At 42.2% G+C, this 23,922-nt stretch overlaps 1 protein-coding gene across 4 annotated transcripts in view; it reads left to right on the top strand.

Moving 5' to 3' along the window:
* The window catches only part of plxnb3 (plexin B3), a 65,405-nt gene that overhangs the window by 22,393 nt on the left and 19,090 nt on the right, over nucleotides 1-23,922 (top strand). For 3 of the 4 annotated variants that reach the window (XM_023957034.2, XM_023957036.2, XM_004086391.5), the window contains 10 exons: nucleotides 10,496-10,900; nucleotides 12,655-13,387; nucleotides 16,967-17,146; nucleotides 20,171-20,296; nucleotides 20,389-20,489; nucleotides 20,998-21,130; nucleotides 21,600-21,759; nucleotides 22,530-22,638; nucleotides 22,722-22,830; nucleotides 23,588-23,704. In XM_023957034.2, the coding sequence (XP_023812802.1) occupies nucleotides 10,512-10,900; nucleotides 12,655-13,387; nucleotides 16,967-17,146; nucleotides 20,171-20,296; nucleotides 20,389-20,489; nucleotides 20,998-21,130; nucleotides 21,600-21,759; nucleotides 22,530-22,638; nucleotides 22,722-22,830; nucleotides 23,588-23,704 (2,157 nt within the window). In that variant the 5' untranslated portion in view covers nucleotides 10,496-10,511. Of the gene's footprint in view, nucleotides 1-10,495; nucleotides 10,901-12,654; nucleotides 13,388-16,966; nucleotides 17,147-20,170; nucleotides 20,297-20,388; nucleotides 20,490-20,997; nucleotides 21,131-21,150; nucleotides 21,226-21,599; nucleotides 21,760-22,529; nucleotides 22,639-22,721; nucleotides 22,831-23,587; nucleotides 23,705-23,922 lie in introns of those variants that run through there. The other variant, XM_078950081.1, reaches the window with a different exon arrangement.

Raw genomic sequence — 23,922 nt, 5'->3', positions numbered from 1 at the left:
CTCCATAAGTTATTTATTAATAAGACAAAGGAGGAATGACTAAAGATATAGTCTACTGGTACATAATACATTATATTATACTACGATCAATGGGCTAATACCGTACTTGCATGGTGGTGTAGGGGTTTGCACTCTTGCCCCATAGCAAAAGGTGCTGGTTCAAATCCCAGCTGGGTTCTCTCTGTGGGGAGTTTGCATGCTCTCCTCATGCATGCGTGGATTTGCTCTGGGCGCTCTAATTTTTTCCCAAAGACAATCATAGGTTAATTAGTCTCAAAACTATCCTTTAGCTGTGAATGTGTATTGTTGTCTGTCCCTGTGTGGCCCTAAGATGGACTAGATAATTGCCCGGCGTGTACCCCGCCTTCCGGTGGGTTCCAGCAACCTCGGTACCCTTAATTGAACCTAGCAGGTATAGACTATGGATGGATGAAGCAACCATTTTCATAACTGGGCGTACTGCTATGTACTATTTTGTTAGGTAGGAAGTCTTCAACTGTAAAAAGCATCTGTTGGTTTAACTTCTTAAGATCTAACGGTAAGCTTACATTTGAGCTAACACTCTACACATGTAGTCACAGTTTTTATGGAGGAAAGAATTTTGAATGTATTTGAATTCATACTAAATCGCCCCTTAAAGCTCTTTTTATAATCAACAACCATTTTAATGTTGGTTTTGGGGTTTTGGCCATCACAGTTTTCAGTCAACAGCATTAGATTTGGGAAGCATTCAGTACACAAAGACCCTCAAAGCAGTGTTGTTGTTTTTTGTCATTGTGTCTCTGGGTTGTGTTGGGAACTTTAAAGCTTTATTAAAATACCTTTAATGTGACAAAACTGAAGCAAGAAGGCCCCAGTCTTCATAACATCACTTAAAGATTAGGATAACACTCTGCAGGCTCAGTCATAAGAATGGCTGTCATCAACACAGAGGGTTCAGATGAGCGGGGTTTCTTTTAAGTCTTGGAATTGTTGCAATCTCAGGTATTTTGCTGATGAGAGCATCAGAGAAGGAAGCTCAACTGTAACAACCCTTCAGGTATTTTTAGGACTTGCATTCATTCTTCCTTCAGCAGAGTCTTTGCTCCTAATCTGCTGTTGTTTCTCCATTATTCCCTACTTCTGTTTGGGATTATGAGGAGGAGGAGCATTTCTCTTTTTCTTCGGATCCAATCCTCCTCTCAAACTGTTTGTGTGTCTTTACTCCAGAAGAACTGGTTTTAATCCAGATTACAGGTACAGATGCAGGACAGAAGCTCAACTCATCATTAACCATCCACCGCCTGGATTACATCAGAGTCCTGATGATCCAGAACTCATGTCTGCATGTTCTGTCTCTGTCGAAGGATCTGATGTGTTTTTACTCCACTGTGAACCTTAATGATGCTAACAGACATATTTAACACAGCAGCTAGCACAATTGGTTGTAAATGAGCTTCTCCCAGTGGATTCAGTGACCTCAGAGGCCCCATTCACACTCTGTCCCTGCCCCCTGTCTGCTTCCTGCTCCACTGTTCTCATTTTCACTGTTCCCCCTTTGTACTGTCCCCGCTGTCATGTCCCAGCTCTCCCTCAGCTGGGCCCTTGTCAGTCTGTTTTCCCATTAATGAGAAGCAAATCCTGCTTGAGGCGGAGCCTAAACGTAACACACACACAACAGTCCTATCTGTCACCTCACACACATCTGCAAATTAATCTGATCTTCACAGCTCATACCAGTGTGGTTAAATGGACAGAAAATGGAGACCTGCACATTTCTAGGGGGGTTCAATTGTTGTCCGTTTGTTTGTTTTTTGGCTTGCACTGGTCTCATTTTTATTCCATTTATTACTGAAGTGTCATGACTGCTTGATGGTGTTATGGTTAGCCCAGTCTCAGAGTGTGAAGGCCCTGGTTCAAGTCCCGGCTGGGCTCTTTCTGTGTGGGGTTTGCGTGTCCTCCTGGTGTATGTGTGGGTTTTCTTCGGCACTCCAGTTTCCGCCCACAGTCCAAAAACATGCTTCATTAATTAATGACTCTAATTTGTCCCTTAGGCGTGATTGTGGTGATTGTGAGTGTGTGGTTGTGTGTGTCTCTCTGTGTGATGGGCTGGAGACCTGTCCAGGGTGAACCCCACCTTCGCTCCTTAGTAGCTGGGATAGGCTCCAGCAACTTTGTGGCTCTGAACAGGCATAAGCTGGTGTAGAAAATGGGAAGATGGACTGAAATGTTTGAAAAGTCACGATTTCTGCTGTTAGTATTATTTATTATAATGTTCTACTCGTCAAAAATACAATATTTCTGAAAGCGATTTTTGCATGACAGGCTAGAGAAGAGCTTTGCTCTCAAATTTCATCAGCCAAGGAGTTCAACTCACCATTTGCTGGTTTGCTTGCTCCACGTTTACTGGCACCCACTTTTGGTACATTAGGAGGAGCCTGCCACATGTGCTGTCATACAGACTAGGGTTAATGTTTCTGCTGGTTTCTGCCGGTCTGGTAGATACATTATAGGGAGGCTGTGCACTGTGTGCTTATTGCTTAAACACTGCAGACAGTTTCTTTTTCTTTTTATTGCTGCCTTAAAGATGGCTGACATGGCCGAATTATGTGTGCTCCTTCTGGAGCATTTTTGAAGCAATCTAACGAACAGATTTTTCCAATTTCTGAGGTCAATGGAGTTGAAATACCCATTTGGTGTTCTATTTGGTGTTCTATTTGGAGAACAGACCTACTGGAAAAGGTATAGTGTCCATAAAAAGAGAAATGTGGGTCACTTGTTCCCAACTGCATCAGCTGATAAGCTTCTCAGAGCAGCATTACTGTCATTTTGACCGATTTGATTGGTCCCATGAAGTAAATTCTTGCTCATCACAAACTGCTTTCTTAATTTTCCCTCTGAGTTTACATAAGCACACATTCAATTACTCAAGGACAGTACTTTTCCCTTAATGCCACCTGGAACTGGCAGGGTAAATGACTGAAGCGACATATCAATTATGCTTCCTAATGTCTTGGGTGTCTTGTTCCTGACTGTGGTGAGATCCAGTGATTTAAAAAGTGTTTGCTCGAGCGCACCGCTCTGCTGGGATTCACTCCTCCAAAGACGTGGCAAAGTCAGTGAAGGACTCGTGTTAAAAAAACTCATTTAAGAAGCTTCAAAAAGTGATGTGAATTGTCAAAAACAACTCTAGACGTGTCAAGGGCGAACTGTTACACTTCAAGACCCACTACAATGAAAATGGTGTTTTTAACATGTAGAATTTTTCTGATGATGGAGGACATGTATACTGCGTTTAGTTTTTATTTAAAATTATGTTGGATCAGGAGCAGATGAAAATCTGTGGGTTTTGGCGGTGCAGGTCAAAGTCTCCCTGCTCTGCTCCAATTCTAAATTCTAGTCAATTCAATTCAATTTTATTTATATATTTCTATTCTTTTAATGTTGTAAATCTTTGTTTTGTGCCTCTGTGATCACTTTAAGTAACCTGTGCTATAAAAAGCGCCTTATAGGCCTCCTTGATTAACCTTCCTATTATCGTTGGGGTCAATTTGACCCCAGTTCAATGTTTGTCATTCAAAAAATAACAGTTGCCTTTTTTGTTTTTACGTCATATTTCATGACTTTTCTTAATTTAATGGTGATAACTGATTAAGCATAAAAGTATCATCGCCCATGTGTCCAAATGTCCTTGGGCAAGACACTGAACCCCACCTTACCTCTGGTGGAAGGTTGGCGCCAGTGTTCGGCAGCGGAGCCGCCACCAGTGTGTGAATGTGTGTGTGAATGTGTGTGTGAATGGGTGAATGGGACTGTGACTATAAAGCGCTTTGGGCCTTTAAGGAAGGTAGAAAGTGCTATATAAGTATACGCCTTTTTTTTTTTTACCATTCAAGGAAAATATTTTCAATTGATGGTTATAAGAAGAGCTCAAATAATGACTTTGTCTTCAACATGGCTGACTTTGTGTCTGGCAGGACACACTTAGCAGCACGTCTACCTTGTTGTTGAAGTGAGAAGAGGACCGTAATTTTCCTCTTTTGGTGCTAACTTGACATTAGGGGAGGGGGGAAACCAAATTCTCATGAGAATTTTCCCGCACCATGGGCATGAAGTTGTGTGTGTGTCTGTGTGACCTACTGTACTCACACCTGCCGGTCCCAAGCCCGGATAACAAAAGAGGAGGGGTGAGTGAGACTTTACAGTGAAAAGGAGATACAAATAGGTAAATGAACGTGTTTATAAGAGGAAAGGGGGTCACCAACATCAGTCAATATGCTTCATTCTGTGAGTCATGAATGTTCACCCCAAATTAGAAAAGATTAGGATGAAAGATATTCAAGATACACTAACTCTTAAACTGAAAGTTTGACCTGATGGTGGCGCTAGAGCAAAGGTCTTATAATCACCAAAACCAATAGGGTTCATACTCTTGTGGTCATTAATGCTGTCAGTAAATTTGAGAAGATTTGTATGAAAACTTTTCAAGATACCTGAATTCTAATTTAAAAGTTTGACCTGATGGTGGCGCTAAAGAACAGGTCAACCCACTGATCTGTTCCATTATCAAGGGGTTATTTATGTATTCAAATGGAGCCGGTTTAGCTCGTGCTGGTTTGCGGCGCCTTCCGTCCGTGGAACCAGGGTTCAAATCCGGGCTGCTCCCTGTTCCCTTCTCTGCTTCTGTGCCGATCCCAAGCCCGGTTGCTTTGAGAAGGTTGCGTCAGGAAGGGCATCCGGCGTAAAACATTGCCAAGTTTACCATGCGACTTGTTCGCTGATGGGAAAAGCCGAAAGAGACAGAAGAGATTTATGTATTCAAATAAAAAACAATGTGACAAAAACGTGGTTAACAATTTTATGTAAATCATTTTCTGGAGGCAAATATCACTGGGGTCAGATCGACCCCACGGGTAAAATGTGTTTGTAATATCTGAGGATAATACGAGGGTTAAAGGGTTCTAGAGAGATATTTAACAGGTTTGGGGACCCCGCCTCCCTCCTGGAATTGCTGATTGGAATTGAATTATGCAACACGTTTTGCTGGTGGATGTCAAAAGGAAAAAGCAATTCCTTCTTTGCTTTATCACTTTAATGATGTCACAAAATGAGCGGTGTGGAAGTAGAAAATGAGAAAGCATTTTGGAGGATTGATTTTTCATTTTATTTTTGACTCAATAAATGAAGTTACATAGTGAAAATGAAAAAGCATTTCTGTTAATCCATTTTAACTGACAAATGACACATTTCTAATTGAGTTTTGAAAAAGAAATGTCAAATACCATTTTCTTTATCATCTTAATTAAGTGACAGAATGAGTGGTGTTGAAGAAGAAAAAGTGAAGTGGCTTGGTGGATTTATTTTTCATTTTATTTTTGAGTCAACAAATGCAGCTTTATTGTGAAAATGAAAATGCATTTTTATTTTGAATTATGAGACATAAATTCTTCCATACAAATGTAATGACCCTAAGGAGTGTTAAACATTGTATTCCACTCACTCTCCTTTTTAATACAAATGGTACGATATACATATCATAAAACCAGTTTAGTAAATAGCATTTTAACCATTCAAAAGCTGAGTTTATCCAGAAGAGATGGAAACAATTTTTTATGGTGATATGTTTCATTTAACGCTAGTCAATACATGGTCTCTGTGTACCATCTTTCCTTTTTCTAAAGAAAAACTCCAGCTCAGCAAGAGCCAAATGACATAAAAGCCCGTTTTTTATGGCCCATTTACATGATCTTAAATAGCTTAATGTTCTGGTTTGAATAATAAATATCAACATTTCATAGAAGGAGCAGTAAAGAGAAGAAATAAGTCTAAAGGTCTGTGAAATGGTATCGATGTAGCCTGGAGTTAGTTGAAAACCTTGAAATCCAGATGTTTGTGGGACCCTTATTAGGATAGAAACCAGCTCCTCCTCTCCATGGTAATTTCTTTAATTACATAGGATGGTAGAGTCCATTATTTAACTAATTATATCCGAAAGAGGTGTGTTACCATGACAATAAATTAAATTCCTGCCCAAATGTGATGATGATAATGACATTCTCTGATTGAATATTTCCTTTTGTCTGTTTTAGAGCTATCCTTTATTTTAACAACAGACATTGTACAATCACAGACACACAAACTGAAGCACATCCACAAAGATATGATGTGTATGTGACTTACAGTTGTCAAACATCCCAACAATCCAGATATTGCATCTGTGAGCTCAAAAAAGGTGTGAACACACCGTGTGTGAGTGTTTGTGTTGCTGTGTGTTTGAGAGAGAGAAAAAAACAAAGAACGCCCAAAAAAACAAAACAAAACAAAGGTGGATACATTCAGATGCTGCATAATTATACGCAGGAAGGCATAGAAAGAGATCATTGTGAAAGACACATTGTGTTGTGCTCTGAATGTCTATCGTGGTGCTGTTGGCTGTCTGTTGTGAAGTAAGCTGTGTAAATCTTCTGCAAGAGTTCTGCTTCTAAACTCTGCTGTGTAATGTTTAGTGGTGTCTTTGATAAACCACTCAGATAGCACAAAACATATAAAACACATCAGCAGTAAAAGTAAAAAAAAACAAAAAGCAGAAATCTCAGTATATCTTACTGTGTGAGTGTACCCTTACTTTGAAGGTATTTCATTAGTCTACAAGTGTTTCTTATGTCTTCGTGTGTTCCTTTAGACTTCAGGTGTTTTTTTAATGCTAGTGTTTTCTAATGTCTTCAGGTCTTTCCTTTGTCCACTAGGGTTTTTTAGATTTCAGGTGGTTTTTCTATATCTTTGTGTGTTCTTTTATACTTCAGGTGTTTTTTTAGAGCTCAGGTGTTTTTTGTGTGTGTGTGACAGGTGTGTCTTATGTCTGCAAGTGTTTGTTTATGTCTTCGGGGCTTTCCTATGTCCACAGGTGTTTTTTAGACCTCAGGTGTTTTCATGAAAGGTGTTCATTTAGACTTGAGGTGTTTTTTTTATATCTGCAGGTGTTTTTTTTAAGGCTACAGGTGTTATTTTTTGTCTGCAGGTGTTTTTTGATCTCTGCAGGTGCTTCTTTAGTCTACAGTCTACAGGTGTTTGGTGTCTGCAGATGGTTTTTATGTCTGTAGGTGTTTCCTATGTCTAGAATTGTTTCTTATTTCTGCAGGGATCTCTATAGTCTGCAGTTGTTTCTTCAGACGTAAATTTTCTTTTTTTAATGTCTACAGGTGTTTATTTTTTATGTCTGGAGGTATTCTTTTTAGTCTGCAGGTGTTTCTATGTCTGCAAGTATTTAATATGCCCGTAGATTATTTTTATTCTCTTTGTGTTTTTCTTTAGTCTGCATGGGTTTATTGTTGTTTCCCTTGTTTTTTGTAGGTCTGCAGGTGTTTATTAGTCTACATGTTTCTATGCCCTTCAGGTGTTTCTTTCTTCTACAAGTTTCTTTATCACATGATTTTAGGTATGCAGATGTTGCTTTGGATTCCAGGTGTAATGTTAACTCTCCAGATGTTTTTTAATTGTGCTGGTGGTCTTTTGTCTGTTGATGTTCCTTATATCTCCAGATGTGTCTTTAGTTTGCAGGTGTCGTTAGATCATGTGATTGTTAAGGCTACAGGTGTGCCTTTATTCTGTAGATCAGGGCTGGCCAGCCTCGGTCCTCAGGACCCCCAACCCTCCCTGTTTTCCTCTCTCTGGACTGCTTGATGCTGGTGACCAAAATCAGGTGCGTTCAGTCAGTTGGGATGTGAAATCACTCGGGTCAGAGAGAGCTGGAAAACAGGGCTGACCAGCCCTGCTGTAGATGTTGAGGCTGCAGATGCTCCTTAAGAATGATGGTGTCTTTTTTGATCCGTAGATGTTTCTTCAGTCTGCACGTGTTTCTTTATTTCACAGGTGTTTTTTTCCCCACAGGTGTGTCTTAAGTCGGCAAATATAGCTTGTCTTTTTTTTTTGTAATTAGGTTTAATTTGATCTGCGTGTTTTTTAGCCGTCAAGTGTTTTTTGGCCTGCCTGTTTTCTCTGTGTTTGCCTGTTTCTGACTGCCAGACAGTCAGAAAACCAGGTTTCATGGTTGTAATGTTGTCTGCAGTGGGAAGAGGACAGCCAGAAACACTAATGGTGAAAGCAAAGGAAAAACAAGAAATGAACAAAGGAAGAAATCCAGAAGGGTGGAGTCAACCATAAATGTGTTTTGTCTCTTTGAAGACTGGGAGTCAGCAGTAAAGCACAGAGATAATGTGGGGGTGTTGGTGTGTTCGCCCGAGGTTTAGCAGCCTTTAATTATCTGCTCGCTGTGATGAAGGAGGACGGAGAGCACCCGGTAGGAATAGATGACAGAGGTTTACGACAATGGAGGACAAATAAAGAATAAAGTGCTGCATGTTGTCTCCAGACACACCTGCAGCATCTTCTCTCCTGCTTTGGTTTTCAGCTGAATGACACACCCTGAACTCAAAGGAGAACTGGCAGCCAATCAGAGAGCAGCTATATTGTAGATCTACTTCTTAGACTGACAGATGCTCCATTCTTCTGCTATCTCCATCTTTCTCCTTTTTTCAGGTCCTGGTCATGAGTTTGGGTGTCCAGTGACGCATAAAATATTTAAACTAAACCTCAGAAAGTCTTCTGGTGTCGCTTGGCGTTGCAGTATTTTTATAGACCCTCAAACGTTCTGGACCCAACATCTGGATGTGACGTACAGTATCATCTCTTCTGGACTTCACTGAGTTTTGAAGCTGAACTTCCCATCCTCTCGTCTGCACCTCCTTTTTCTGCTCCTCCTTTTTCTGCACCTCCTCTTCCCTCCTCTCCGGATGGCTGCTCAGTGCATGAATTATTGATGAAGCCCATCAGGCGCAGTCAGGAGCTCATTAGCATACAGATCGTGTGAGGATGTTTAGAAGTTATGGGTGTGTGCAGTTGTGACTGTGGGCTTTCTATCATGCACATTATGACCCCCCCCCACCCACCCACTCCCCTGCAATGAGGCCTGTCCGTCTTTTAGACATCTTACACATAAATTCAACCCCACAGGTTTGAGTTGCATCTGGCTTTGCATGAATCTTCATGCAGAGTGAAAGCTCACCTGCACGCCTGGCCTGATGAGAACATGAGTCTATGTTCATTTAAGGGAGGAACCAAAGGGAGGAGATGACAGAAGTTCTGTGTATAAGTGGGAGAAAAAAACAGAGCAGGAGCCAGAAGAAGATGGAATCATGAAGAAGTTAGAACATGTCTTCAGGGTAAACGGGGTGCAGTGAGGAGCTGTAGATGAATATTTATATGTGATGTTCAGAGGACTGGCCACTTTTCTCTGTCCTGCTTTTTTCCCCTTATGGCCAGGCAACAGCATCCCCAAATGAGCGACTGTCGGAACTGCAGGATTTTTCCAGGCAGTTTGGTCAACTTTGGTCTTTATGCTGACCAGCACCGTGTGAGAAAGCAAATCAAAGCCGAGGGCATTTGCCAGCCGTCTGGGCCACTAGAACAGAGTCGGCATGGCTGCCATAACGTGAAAGCTACCTGGGACTGATTCCGCTCTGGATCGGTCTGCCAAATCTGCTGTATGTTCTGACCTTAAAGAAGGAAGTCAGTGGTTTTTGTCAAAGATAAAAACAGACGTGTTTGTTGTGTGAATGCTGGCAGCTTCTTTTGATGACACAGTGGAGCATCGGGGTCAGAATTCTGAGTTAGTTTAAAAAATTGTAATAAAATACAGTCAGAGGTTTTCCGCTATGGGAGCGTTGCTGTGGATACAGCGTTGTTGCCATGGTGATGTTATTATAGGCAAACACAGTTTGACTATCAGATGAAAGTGTGAAGTGGAAAAATAATGTATTAACTTCAAAGAGGAAATGATGAAGAGCGTGGAGGGCTGGGAGTCACCTGCTTTGCTGCTTTGCATATTTCTTATTTCCCGTCAATGCTGCGCTCACACTAAGTCGCTACCTCCTTCAGGCCAAATAGTGGAACTCAGATTTGAAACCCTTTCCTTTTTTGGCACTCAGATGCTGCTGTCAGTGGGCGGATGGAGATCGCAGGTCAGCGTCTGCAGTCCTCAGCAGCACAGCGTGCTTCCCCGCTTTTGTCAGAAATAACGGTGAAGATCAGAAACGTGGAGACGGGATGAAGGCAAACGGACAACGTGTTCTGGAAAATGTTGAACTTTTATTTATACATCAGCAATACATTAGGAGCAAATCTATTTCCCCCAAACTCTTTGTTCTAGTTTCCTAAAACCTCACATGAGAGCTGTGTGATGCCACCACAGACCCCCCTGTGGGACTGTAGGCAGCTGTGCTACTGAGCGGCAGCAGGTAGGGTTGAGGATTTGCTCACAGGTCTACTATTTGTACCACCCATGTTCTATCCTGATGGTTATAAGACTTGAACCAAGTTTATATCTTCTACACATAGGCAACTATCCCCCCCAGGATATATGCAAGCCTTTTGCCAGGTCTTCTTGACTGGACCTTTTTTTCTCCTTGTCGGTTGTCTGCATGCTGCTGTTCTTAAAAGACTTATCTCTACTGTTTTGCAGGTAAAGGGGAGCTGCCATGTTGGCCTCCTCCTCCCATCTATACACCCTCCACGTCATTCTTGCCCTCCTCTGCCCTTCCCAAGTGGAGGCCTCAGTGCAGCGGGTAAAACTGGAAAGTGCACCTTTGTCTCACCTTCTGCTTGATGAGCAAACCGGGCAGCTGTATGTGGGCGGAGTCAACAACCTATATCAGCTGAACTCTAACCTGGAGGTCCTAGCACATGTGAAGACCGGGCCCAACCTGGACTCCCCGGACTGTCTCCCTCCAATCAGTCAGCAGGACTGTCCATCAGCAACCGTCACTCCCAATCACAACAAGCTGCTTCTGCTGGAGGATGGTGTAGGGGAGGAGCCGGGGAACCTCATTGTTTGTGGTTCTCTCTTCCAAGGAATCTGCAACAAGAGGTAAATCACAATGGTTATCAGTTTTATCCTGTGTGTTTTTTTAAATAATGACTGTATATGAGAACTAGACTGAGTGCTGGTTCCAAAAATCCAAAATCCCATAGACTTCTGTAGATAAATAAATGCTAACGATTGTTTCAGTAGCCGATTAGGCAACGAGTATTATTTATGTAAAATGATGTGCAATATTTAAACCAAAGGTGATGGTGCTGGTACTTCGTCTGTGGAGGTTTGCTTCATGTATGCTAATGCTCTGGTGCGTTCACAGAAAGATAATGAATTTTAATTTCCCCTTTATAAAAGATCAAATGTTTAAGGTCTCAGGTACGCAATATGTTAGTACAAAAAACACAAGACATAATTGGCTTGTAGGCTGTAGGGTTCCTGATCCCTGCACTAAATCATTGTCTACTGTTTTTTTTGCAAAAGTGACTAGGGTGGGTGCAGCCCCCTCAATCATGTCTTTAAATCTGCACTCAATCCACTCCAATTTTCTCACACTTTCTCTGAAGGAGCAAACAGTCATCCTGCAGAGGAAACTCATTTCAGCATCTTGAAATGAGTTTCCAAAGCTCGTCATTATGGTAAGAACTGGAAAATGACAACTTTAGCATTTTGGTTAGCCCCTTCTCCTGCCACGACAAGGCAACAACTTCTTTACTGCAGTTGTCCTCCTGTCCACCGGTCAGTATCATGCTCTGTTCAACTTTTACATCTGAGCAAGACCTCAAGATACTTAAAGACCCAGTCCAATGAAAATCCTGTTTTTGGTGTTTTAACAAATTCCTGTTGCATTTTTCTCTCGATTGAGGATCTATAAAAAAAATGTAAGATTAAAACTGCTTTTCTGAGAATTTCTTTATTCAAATTCTGATGAATCGTAAGCAGACGAAAAAAAGCTTTAAAAGAGCTGTCAGTTATGACTTAGAAACTTTGATGGGCGGGGCCAAAGTCTTCCTGCTCTGCTTCATTCTGATCATCCACCTGCAGACAAATAGATCCATGTTCGTCTTTGTTTTCCTCGTCTGAGCTGGAATCTGGATCTAAACTGTACGGATGGATAGCTACAATATAGCTGCCATTTCTGTAGCACTGCTTATGTTAGGTTGGGGGTGGGAGGGGCTGTAAACCAGTGTGGTAGAGTGTAAACAAAGGGGTGATGGGAAATCAGTGGAGCCTTACTTCTGCACCAAGATTCCCTCCCACGACTTAGTTGGGAGTTTCTGCTGACCACCTGCCGCTCTGTAAAAACTATGTCCTAGAAAACGATTTGGTTAAAAATGCTATAAACATAATTAAAAAACCACTGGAAATGCTTTGACAGTAGATCAAAAGATGGTTGGAGCGGGACTTTAAACTCTGCCACTTGAAGCAGAAGCACTTCTCCACCGTCTCTGGTTCTACCAGCCTTACCCTGGGCTGGTAGTCCAAAGGCACTGCTATTAAACACTTTTCATGCAACTTTTTTTTCTTCCTTTGTTTAAGATTCCACATTCTGTTGACATTCAGATATTTTCCTCTGCATTTGTGTCTATATTTATCCTGCAATGTCAGCTCGATTTAAATCATGTCAATGATTATTAAAGATGATATTTCTGTGGAACATTGAATATGACATCAAAACAAAGACCTCAGCAATTCTCAGATCCCGGTTGAAATTAATTTGATCGGATTAACATGATGACATACAGATGACTATTCAGTCTGGGGTAAAAGCACTAACTATCTTTTCTTTTGATCTTATTTCTCTGCAGAAGTCTTTCCAACATCTCCCACATCATCTATCAGACATCAAATCCAGTTGACACTCAATATGTTGCTGCCAACGATCCTCGTGTCTCCACTGTCGGTGTGATAATAACAGCAAAGGGCAAACAGGAAGAGGAGGGGGCTTCTGGCACACTGCATTTGCTGCTTGTTGGTCGAGGTTACACCAGCAGAGGGCCGGGTGACATCCCACCAATCACAACACGACGCCTTTTCCCAGCGAATTCACTTCGGAGAGCGTTTTCTCAGGAAGAGGAGCTGGGAAAACTTGTTGTAGGAAGTTACTCTGAATACAACAACCACTTTGTGAAAGCATTCATATACGGTAACCATGCTTACTTCCTGTTCTCCCGGCGGGACATGTGGCACAGAAAGGAGTACCGGACTTACGTCTCGCGACTCTGCATATCTGATCGGAGCTTCTACTCTTATGTGGAGGTACCATTGTTATGCCGAGGTGGCTACAACCTCGCACAGGGGGCATGGTTATGGAAATATTCAGGAAAAGCTACCCTGTTTGTCGTCATGGCAACTGGACAAGCATCAACACCTGTAGCAACAAGTCATTCTGCACTTTGTGTTTATGGGATGGACGCTCTGGATGCTCTAATGCAACAAGCACAGGAGGTGTGTTATACAGAGGCAGGACAGGGCCGCAGCGGAGGCGAAGAGGCCTACATTGAATATGCCGTATCCTCCAAATGTCTCAGACTGCCAAAGGTAAACTTTACAGCAGGGGTCATTCTGTCTGTGTTTTCTTTCCTGCTGTCTTTTACATGACTGGCTCATAGCCTTCCTTTTTGTTTCAAATTTCCCACTTCAGTCATCTTTTGATTTATTGTAAGAGACGTGGTCTTTTCATTGTGATTATTAAGGCAAAATCATCCTTTTCTAGGACATAGTTTCTGCAGAGAGGCAGGGGTTAAACAGGAATTCACCTCTGAGTTTTGTGAGGGACAGTTAGTGGATGTCATTCAAGACGATGTCATGTAGGATGGTACACATAAATACTGTCAGTCAGGTTTATTTTAGAGTTGTCCGTCATTTACATGGGGCGGATGGGAGACCCACTCCCCCCTACCAACTTTACGTTAAGCGCATACCTGCAACCCAAAGACATAAACACACAGGGCCCATGCTACCACTTTAGCTGGTGGTGATATCCTTTATTAACCAACCATTTTTAGACGTGTTAATACTTGAAGAACTGTCACGCAGGATTTTCTGTGTGAAGGCATGTGTGTGTCCTAGTACATGTGTGTCTGTGTGTTTGTGTGTGTGTGTTTCTCTGTTAGGGCCTGATCTACTATGATCCCCAAAGAAAACATAGAATTGCACGAGCACGCAAATATTTTGCTCATGATATTTATTTAGGATTAGCAGGTGATTTTCACTGTGGTAAACAGGACCAAACCACACCCTTTCAATGAGATTTTATTGTTCAGTGTGGAATGTGCACATTAGACCAATGGAATAGAGAAAAGAGAATAAGATCAAGAAAAGAGGGTTGCAGTCTGTTTCCTGGAACAAAGGAAACAGACTGCAACCCTTAAGGATGGTCTGACATCTATAACGCACAAGCTCTGTGCCACTAACTGCAAGGCCATTCCAACACACTCTGCAGCTGATTGGCCTGTCTCTGCACTCGTGATGGACAATAACACCTTACAGGAGGGGATCAATGAGGAGGTACAGGCTCCTTATGCCCACGGCCCCAAAATGCATCAGCCAGGGGCTGGAGAGGAGGAAGAGTACAGGAGTGACAGAGAGGATTGAATGGCCATGGTGTAAGGCCTTAGTCGCAACTGCCCTTATGGATGGATTTGGGCCATCTCTGGATAAAAAAAATGAGGCACATATATGAGTACTTAAGCAACACATAAGGGGAAGAAGTAAGTTAGACGGAGGCACGCTGTAAGGATTTATGATATTTTTAACCCCCTGAACCGTGTGCGCAACGCAGGGAGCCCATTAGTGCTGCTCAAGTGAAAGCTCCATGCTCCTTGCATGTCCGTCCCGTGGAGCCTGACTGATAGAAATGAGGAAATTAGACAATCAGAGGCGAGTTTTTGTGAGCGTTCTACAAGCAGTGAAGTATCATGTGTACACCCCATGTGCGTCAGTAAGGAGCCACTGCATACTCCTTACTAATGACTGAAGGACGGTGAAAAGGGCACCGTATGACGGTATCACCTGTACATCACGAATTAATGTAACATTATTCTCTTGTCACGATACACTTGCCACCCGCTCAATAATGGCATGTTCTATTATCATGACCTCCCTTAAAGTGGTTGTACGAGCCTCAAGGGAACTGCAAAACACACCTGCGCTCCTCTTAAGATGCAGCTGCTCTTCTACGAGCCTCCACGGACAACTCAAAAACCTGCAGCACATTTGCATGACTGCACTCACTGGGCACTTTATTGGGTCCACCTTGGTAGTACCAGGTTGGACTCCTTTGCCTTCAGAACTGCCTTAATCCTTGGTGGCACAGATTCAACAAGGTACCAGAAACATTCCTCAGAGAGTTTGGTCCACATTGACATGACAGCATCACACATTAGCTGCAGATTAGTCGGCTAAACGTCCATGATGCTGATCTCCCGTTCCACCACATCCCAAAGGTTCTCTGTTGGGTTGAGATCTGGTGACTGTGGAGACCATTTGAGTCCGGTGAACTAATTTTTATGCTCAAGGAACCAGTCTGAGATGATTCCAGCTTTATGGCATGGCACCTTCTCCTGCTGGAAGTAGCCATCAGAATTATAATAGATATTTTCTCTTTTTTGGACCATTCTCTGTAAAACGTAAAGATGGTTGTGGGTAAAAATCCCAGTAGATCAGCAGATTCTGAAATCCTCAGACCTGTCACCAAAAACCATGCCACATTCAAAGTCACTTCAACCACCTTTTACCTCCGTTCTGATGCTCGGTTTGAACTGCAGCAGATCGTCTTGACCCAACCCTTTAGAACAGGTCTGGAAAACGTCTCGTCTCCAGGTCAAGTGTGCCCACATGTTTAATGGATTTTGCAGATGATTCCCTGTTTGAAGTGTGTCGAGTCATATAGAACTGTGGTCCTCAACTCCCAGGCCGCGCACCGCTACCGGTCCGTGGGGCCCTTGGTATCGGGCCGGACAGAAAACAAATGCATACGTTAACTCCAATTATTTCCGTTTTGTTTTGTTTTTCCCTATACTGACAGACGTTAAAGAGTCTAAAAAACAAACAAACAATAAAACGTATTTGAAAAGTTTCTTTGGAGAGAAAAAAGACCGTGAGAACCCTGAAGCAGAGTCTTTGACTTTAGAGAAACATGAAGCTGCTAGTTTCCTCCAAAAACAGATTTATTGAGACAGTTGTTCTCAAGGACCAGAAGCTTCTGCGATTGGGTCTCGAATGTTTCACACATGGAGATAATAAAGTTGCAGACATTCATGTTTATTATTATATTTGGAAAATACCAGTTTTACAACAGTTGTGTCATTTTATTTAGCTTTATTTATTCATCACACCTTAAAAGTTGGACTTGGTTAAAGTTAGCATCCGGTTGTTAGCATCCAGTTTGACGTCTTCGTCTTCATCACAAATTCTAGTTTAAATCAGCAGCAAACATTTTGCAGAGGATGAAGATTCAGTCAAATAAAGTTGCTGACCTGAAGAAGTTTCTGGTCTGAGGAAACTTGTAAAAGGGAGATTAATGGTAAATTAGGCATCTGTTAAGAAACTTTAGCACAGAAAATGTTCATCTGTTAAAAATAAATACTCAATGAATCAAGATTTATTCAAAAAAAAAATATTTTTGCTCTGAAAGTTGATCTGAGACTTGGTTGAGTTCTCAGTGTTATAATAATATTCTAGGAAAGAAAAAAAACTGGAAAGTTGCTTTTATTGAATTTTTGCAAATCAGAAAACAACTTCTATAAATCGACAAGTTTCCTTCACTGAATCCTCATCATCTGCACAGAAACATCAACAACAACCTACAAATGTTTTATTTTTAAACTACATTTCTTGTGAAAAATAGTTTTTTCAGAAACCAGAAGCTAAAAATGATCAAAGGCAAACTTTTGCTTCGTTCAGATCGGTCCATGAAAATATTGCCTGACATCAAACCGGTTCACGACCTGAAAAAGGTTGGGGACCACTGATATAGAACATGCCAGAGCAGTGTATGTTGGCAACTAGCTTCACAAAATCAGGCCCTTTGTGTAAATGATTGTGTATATGTGTTACTTTGTGAGTGTGTTTGAATTGTCTCACTGTACTCTCCCTCTCTCTCTATGTTATTTGTAGGACTCTCTGTCTGAGTATCCCTGTGGGGGGGAACACACCCCCAGCCCAATTGCTAGTGCTGTGGCTCTTCCAGCCACACCCACTGTGACCATGCTCACGCTGCTGACTGCGGTCGCCGTAGCAACAGAGGCTGGACACACTATCGCTTTTCTGGGAGATGTCAAGGGACAACTGCACAAGGTGACTCACATTCACACAACAAACACAACCAGAAGCTAAAATGGTCCATGCTTTCACTTACCTGTAATGATCAGACGGGGGGGGGGGGCAGCTCATCCAGGAGGCCCGCCAACGGAGCCCCCACATAACTGGAGCCACCTGCGACACCTCATCCCAGGGGACCCCCCCCTCTCCCCAACAACCATGGAGCCACAGAACACCCCCAAACCCACATCAGCAACATTGTGTGTTGTGTTGTGTGAGTGTATTAACCCTCTTGGGTTAATTGTCGTTTTCAATCGGAATCATTTATTCTTTTTAACAGACTTTTCTCCCAGGATTTCAAATTTGCTGAAGTTGAACCTTTACTTAAAAAGTTGACCTTTTATCCACAGGTTTTGGCTAACAGGTGAGCATTCTTTTTACCACAAGGTTTTCCTCTTTCTGACCCCAGGGTAGAAACACCTCCAAAGCACTGTCGCTATCAGTTCCCATAAATTAGGAGCAGCTACTGCAAAAGATCAGTCATCCCTGGACTTAGATCTACAGAGAGAAACCTCCAAAAGAAGCAGCAGATCTTCAGCTCCTGCCTGGAGAATGTGGCTGCAGCAGCTCTGATCAACACCATAGATTCAAAATCTTAAACTTGATCCTAAAGTTAATAAGAAGGTGGTCGAGGGCCGCAAGTTTAGTGATGATGTAGAAGTTTCATCTTCGACTTTGTACATTTGAACTCAGTCTACATTTTAACACAAATGTTTGGTTCCTTAAAGCTTACTGTGCTTATTTTTTTAAATCAGAAATCCCAGATGGCTTTGATTCAAAGTTTTATTACATCACAAGCTTTAAGCAATCCTGTTAAACAAGAAGGAAACTGTCAGTTTTCCCAGAAGAAAACAAACTGCATTTATTTTCCTTTTCATACTCTAACAGAGAAAATATGAGAACAACAAAGATCAGAGCTGTTCAAAGGAGTGTTTGTTCCCCCTCTAAAAATCCCAAGATTGGAAGAAATCTTTGAGCAGAAAAGTTTGCTTTGCAAGCAATCTGAAATTGGCAGATGGCATGTGAAGAACACTACTTCTTTTCCTGTAAAGATCCTGCAGGAGCCTCCATACTGGTAGTGAGTAGAATGGTAGAGCCTACAGAAACAAGCTTTTGGAAATGTTGTAAGAGCTCAGACGGAGGAGGCAAAGGAACAGCTGGAGAAAAGGAAAAAAAGTTAGATCTAGGAAAAAAAAGCTCAAAGAATATCCCGGATTCAAGCCTAATTTTTTGAAACATCCATCTATCCATTTTCTAAACCTGCTTAATCCCTTTTGGGGTCACGGGGTCACTGGACGCTATCCCAAAAATGGTGCACGCCCTGAATTGATCGCCAGTCTGTCGCAGGGCCACACATTCACACCTGGGGACAATTAAGTGTCACCAACTAACCTATGAAGTATGTTTTTGGACTGTTGGAGGAAAGCAGAGTACCACGCACAAGAGTGCTAACCACAACACCACCATGCAGCTCTTTTTCTACAAGTACAGGTGGGAGGAAATTATAAAGCTGGGAAAGACAGGCGAGCCATGACCTAAGGAGGACAGTGATTTGAAAAGAATCTGATGATCTGTTGTGGAAGGAAACTGGACAGAATTCAGAACTAATTTATTGAGCAGAAATTTGTCAGGAAGCAGTGATGTAGGACCCAAAATGCAAACATGACAAAAACTATAAACTAAAGGAGAAACAATAGGGAGGCAGAGGTGGTCTTATATGTCTTCCATTTCCTAATATTGCTCCCACAGTGGATTCATTCACACAAAGCTGCTCATAATCTACAAATAAATTCTTTAATAATCAGATAATGTGATTTTCTGGATTTTTTTCTCATTTTGTCTCATAGTTGAGGTTTACCTATGTTGAAAATTACAGACCTCTCATCAGTTTAAGTGGAAGAACTTGCACAATTGGTGGCTGACAATACGTTTTGGCCCCACTGTATAAACTGGGGACGATTAACCAAAACAGCTCTGAATATTTAACATGAACCTGGTTTGACTGTAACAAGGGAGAACATGACTAAAACCAAGAAATCACTGAAAAAGCTAACTAAAAATTCCTCACAGCGTTTTAAGCTAAAATCTACAATCCCCAAAATGTGTCTTATTTTTGGACAGAACAGGTAAAACTCACTGAGCAAAGAGTGGATAAGAGGCTTGTTGGGGGAATGATAGGAAACCAACATCAGGTTGGCCAATGAACTTGGATAGAAGCTTGGGTGTAAGGCTGAAGATATTCCAGTCACCAATATGTAAGGACATAGGAACAGGAGACAGAAATGAGCTAAATCAGTAAACTCCAAAACCATGACCAGAGCTTTGTGTTGAACAACTGAGCTCAGTTAAAGTAGATGTCCCTGGAAAGGCCGTGGATATGGAAAACATGCTTCAGCAGAACCTCGGCGTTTTCATTGCCAAAGGACAGTTTGCAGAGGGCTTTCAAATGTATCTTCACGGAAAAGCAGGGTTTGAAGGACAGTAATATCAGACACAAAATTCAACAAAGATGTCTCAGAGGGGTCCCTAGAGATGAGATATGAATGCAAAGGCCCAGAAGAAAAAACATTAAAGAGTTTACCTTGAGCAGACTCTGGAACAATAGAGACATACATTATTTGAGGACCTTGAAAGCATTTCACGAGCTCCATGTTGTATAATATATGTCAAGGCTTGTTTCTGACTTGTGTGGTAAAGTACAGTGATGCATAGGACCACAGCATAACTTTAAACCTGAGAATATGTCAGTGTTTGTGCATGTTTGTACAGACTTGTGTCCTGGTGAGGACCACCATGGGTAATTCTCCATGGCTTGCTGGGGTTCATGTGAATATCAGCTGGCAGCACTGCCACCATCCCTGGTTTTAATTCCTTCATTAACTCATCATGGAAGTTTTTCTTAGCATTCCATTTAATCTGTTTCCTTTTAGCAGTTCCTCTAACTCTGTGCATTACAGTCCTCAGGGCCTCTCCTGACATCCCTGGGCCTTTGTGTTGCAGGTGTTTGTGCGTCCTGATTGGTCAGGGGATTTGTATGGCAGCTTGGCGGTGGACAGTGGGGCTGTTGGTGCTGACCTGCTGCTTGATGTGAGCCAACAGTACCTTTATGTTTTAACTAATGATAAGGTGAGTCTCAGCCTGCGTCTCTTTTTCCACGTTCTTTTGTCTTGTCCAATCACAAGCTTGGTTTTGATTTGGCTGCTTCTGGTGTTTATTAGCTTTCCAAGGTGCCCGTGTCCTCCTGTGAGAGACAGACAGACTGCAGCTCCTGTCTGTCTGTCAGAGACCCGTACTGCGGCTGGTGTGTCCTGGAGGGGCGGTGAGCCTGGGTTCTTCCCTTCTTTGTGTTCCCTGGTCCCTCGTTTATCATTTAGGTTACGTTCCAAAGCTATCCTGCAAAATCCGTAAAGAAGGACTACCGACGTTTCAAGGCTGTAAAACCTCTCCCTACAAACCTTTCTAGAGTTTTCTCTCTTGTTAAAACTCTCAAGGTTCGTAGAAAACAAAAGTCCAGTATTATACAATGAAAGAAAGATTTGATCGCAATTTGGGTAAATGTGGTAAACTGAAAGCATTCTGAACAGGAATCATAGCATGGAGGAGATTGATTGACAAGGTCAACTACCAGTCCGGACGTAGAATACAGAACGCTGTGGAGGAAAAAAAGTAGCGATGAAAAAATTCTGTGAAACCGCTACAAGTGAACAGCGATACAGCGAGGGAACACTGTATTTGTTTTTCTGCAGATTTTGTTTTATATTGTAAAAGTGTGCAGGTTTGGAAGATAACTTGCTTGACCATGTCTGTAAATATTTTTCTATACTCAGGTGTGTTCACAAACACGAGTGTCAGCGGCACCTGCAGGCCAACCATTGGCTTTGGAGCTTTGAGTCAACCAATCAGTGTGTGACAGTGCAGAACCTACAACCAGCCAATCAGAGCAGGGCAGAGCAAACCCAGGTGAGAGCTGCTGACAAGGTGAGGTGCAGCTCCTGCCTACTTGCTGTGGTTGGAAGATGGCTGTAAAGCACTTTGGGCCTTAATAAGATAGAAAGGTGGTATATAAGTACAGACCATTTACCATTTACTTATACACACCAGGTGTGTCCAAGCTGGTGGTTTTAGGTTTAAACTGAAAACCAACTCAAACTTAAAAACCCAATGGCTACTATTCAAACTGGTGTTCAGCAGATCAGCCTTGTCCTGAACTGAAAAGCTACTGTCACAGTTGCTCGAACCCACCCTCGGCTTAGACCTGACCTCCATTCTTCAAATGGAGGGACTCTTCTTCAGCTTTGAAGGGGGTTCTGATTGTAGTTTTGACACTCCACTTTGGTGTCAGGAAACTGTGAGGATGGAAAAGATTAAGTGACTTGCAAAAACCAACCGGAGTCTCACAACCTCATGACCTTTGTTTTTTGTTTCCAAGGTAACGCTGTCAGTTGCCCAGCTTCCTGCCCTTGAAAAGACAGAGTTTCTGTCTTGCATCTTCGGACAGCTCTCCCCCCAGCCGGCTGTCATTGTTGGAACAAAAGTCACCTGTCAATCACCTGAGCCGGAGCTCCTCCCTACCACGCCTACAGGAAAAGGTAAGTGGGTGCTCATTTTCCTCTGGGGGAAGGCCTAAAGAAACACTCTTGGCTGAGTAGAGAACCAACACAAACCAAATTTGATTGTTCGATTGATTGGTGCACGCAGAGCAAACAACAAACAGGTAGAGAGGCGGGGCTTAGGCTCACTGCTTATGATTCCAGACCCGCAACAAACTAACAGCTGCTTCATAATACTAAATAATAATTAATAACTAATGATAGTTGTCATCTATAAAATTAAGATAATTTATTGGGTTTACTGGATTTAAAGAGAAATAAATAGATAGAAAGGAGTCTGTATCAAAGTGAATTTGTTTCCATCATCTAAATTAACTTAACTTAACTTAACTTAACTTAACTTAACTTAACTTAACTCTGGGTGTTTGACAGACAGAAAAGTCTATGGTTGTGGAAAATGGACAAAAGATCAAAGGAAACATCACGCTCATAAAGAATAAAAATAACTAGATTAATTAATTAATTAAATAATCTGTCTGGAACATTCTAATGTATAAAGTAAAATGTTTTGTTAAAAAAAACAATGTTGTTGCATAATGAGGAAATAAAACACTTTATGTTCTTAATTTGTTATTTATTTATTTTTCATCCTCAAAAAGTATTGATAAGAGGATCGTTAAAATACCGGATCGATAAGCAGTATCGATAAGAGTAGTAGTACCATTAAAACCTTAACGATACCCATCCCCAATCCCATGTGCATGTATGAATGTGTTCAGGCTTTATGGCAGTTTGTGTCCCATCTGCAGATCACATGATCCTGCCTGTCTCTCTGACGCTCGGTCATGTAACCATCACCACAGGAAACATGACTTTCTACGATTGTGGGTCTGTGAGCCGACTGAACCAGAGTTCCCAGTAAGACTTTGAACACACCACATCACTGAGGGGGTGGGGTGGAGAAGGTCATGATAAAGGTCATATGATCTTCTGTGTTACAGGTGTGTTGCTTGTGTCAGCTGTGTGTGGGGGTGTAACTGGTGTCCTATAGAACAGCTGTGCACTCACAACCACAGCTGCCCCACCCCGAACATCATCCTAAGCCAGAGGGTGAGACAGCTGTCTGCTTGTCTCTATCTGCCTTTCTGTGTGCCTGTCTCTGTCAGACTGTCTCTGTCAGACTGTCTCTGTCTGCCTTTCTCCGTCTGCCTGTCTCCATTTGCCCGCTTGTCTGTCTACCCGTCTCCGTCTGACAGTCTCAGTCTGCCTGTGTCTGTCTGACTGTCTCTGTCTGCCTTTGTCCGTCTGACTGTCTCCATTTGCCCGCTTGTCTGTCTGCCTTTTTGTATGCCTGTCTCCGTCTACCCGTCTCAGTCTGACTGTCTCTGTCTGCCTTTCTCCGTCTGCCTGTCTCCATCTGACAGTCTCAGTCCGCCTGTGTCTGTCTGACTGTCTCTGTCTGCCTTTCTCCGTCTGACTTTCTCCGTCTGACTTTCTCCATCTGACTGTCTCCATTTGCCCGCTTGTCTGTCTGCATGTCTCCGTCTGAGTGTCAAAGTCTGATTGTCTGAGTCTGCGTGTCTCCATGTGACTGTTTCCGTCTGCCTGTCTGCCTGCCAGTCTCCAACTGCCTGTTTCTGTCTGACCGTCTCATCGTGACTGTCCGTTTCCCCTGTCATGTGGACACCCGGTTTTTCCTTGTTTTTTTTTTTTTTTTTTTTTTTACATATTATTGTCTTGTTTTTGTTGTAGTAGAAATATTGACACACTAGTTTTTTTGTTGAATAAAAAAAGTCTTTCTTCTCTTATTTAATTTATTGTGATTAAATCTCATTTCTAACCTGGTCTCCTCTCGTCTGTCTTCCAGGGCTCATCTGGTCCATCTTCTTGTCCTCTGGTCTTCTCTCTGAGAAGTTCTGCCTTAGTGCCCATGGGCCAGAGCACTACAATAGTGCTGGAGGGAAGGAACTTAGACCTGTACACTGTGAGTGTCTTCCTTTGGCATCTGTACAACTTAATAATGAAAAGAGAAATTGAGAACCCCCACCCACAGAACTTTTGAAATGACCCTCATGTCCAGATGATCTAATATTACTGGTTCAAGAAATGGGCTGAAGTTCTGTGTCTGTGATGGCTTGAGAGGTCACAGAAACCCAGCTGAAACAAAAAATGGATCTTTAGTGAAGCAATCATTCAATAAAA

The sequence above is a fragment of the Oryzias latipes genome, chromosome 7 (genome assembly GCF_053564925.1).
Source record: "Oryzias latipes strain Hd-rR chromosome 7, Olatipes_Hd-rR_3.1".
Lineage (NCBI taxonomy): Eukaryota > Metazoa > Chordata > Actinopteri > Beloniformes > Adrianichthyidae > Oryzias > Oryzias latipes.
The sequence above is the reverse complement of the archived record's forward strand: the minus strand, read 5'-3'. Positions and strand labels throughout refer to the sequence as shown.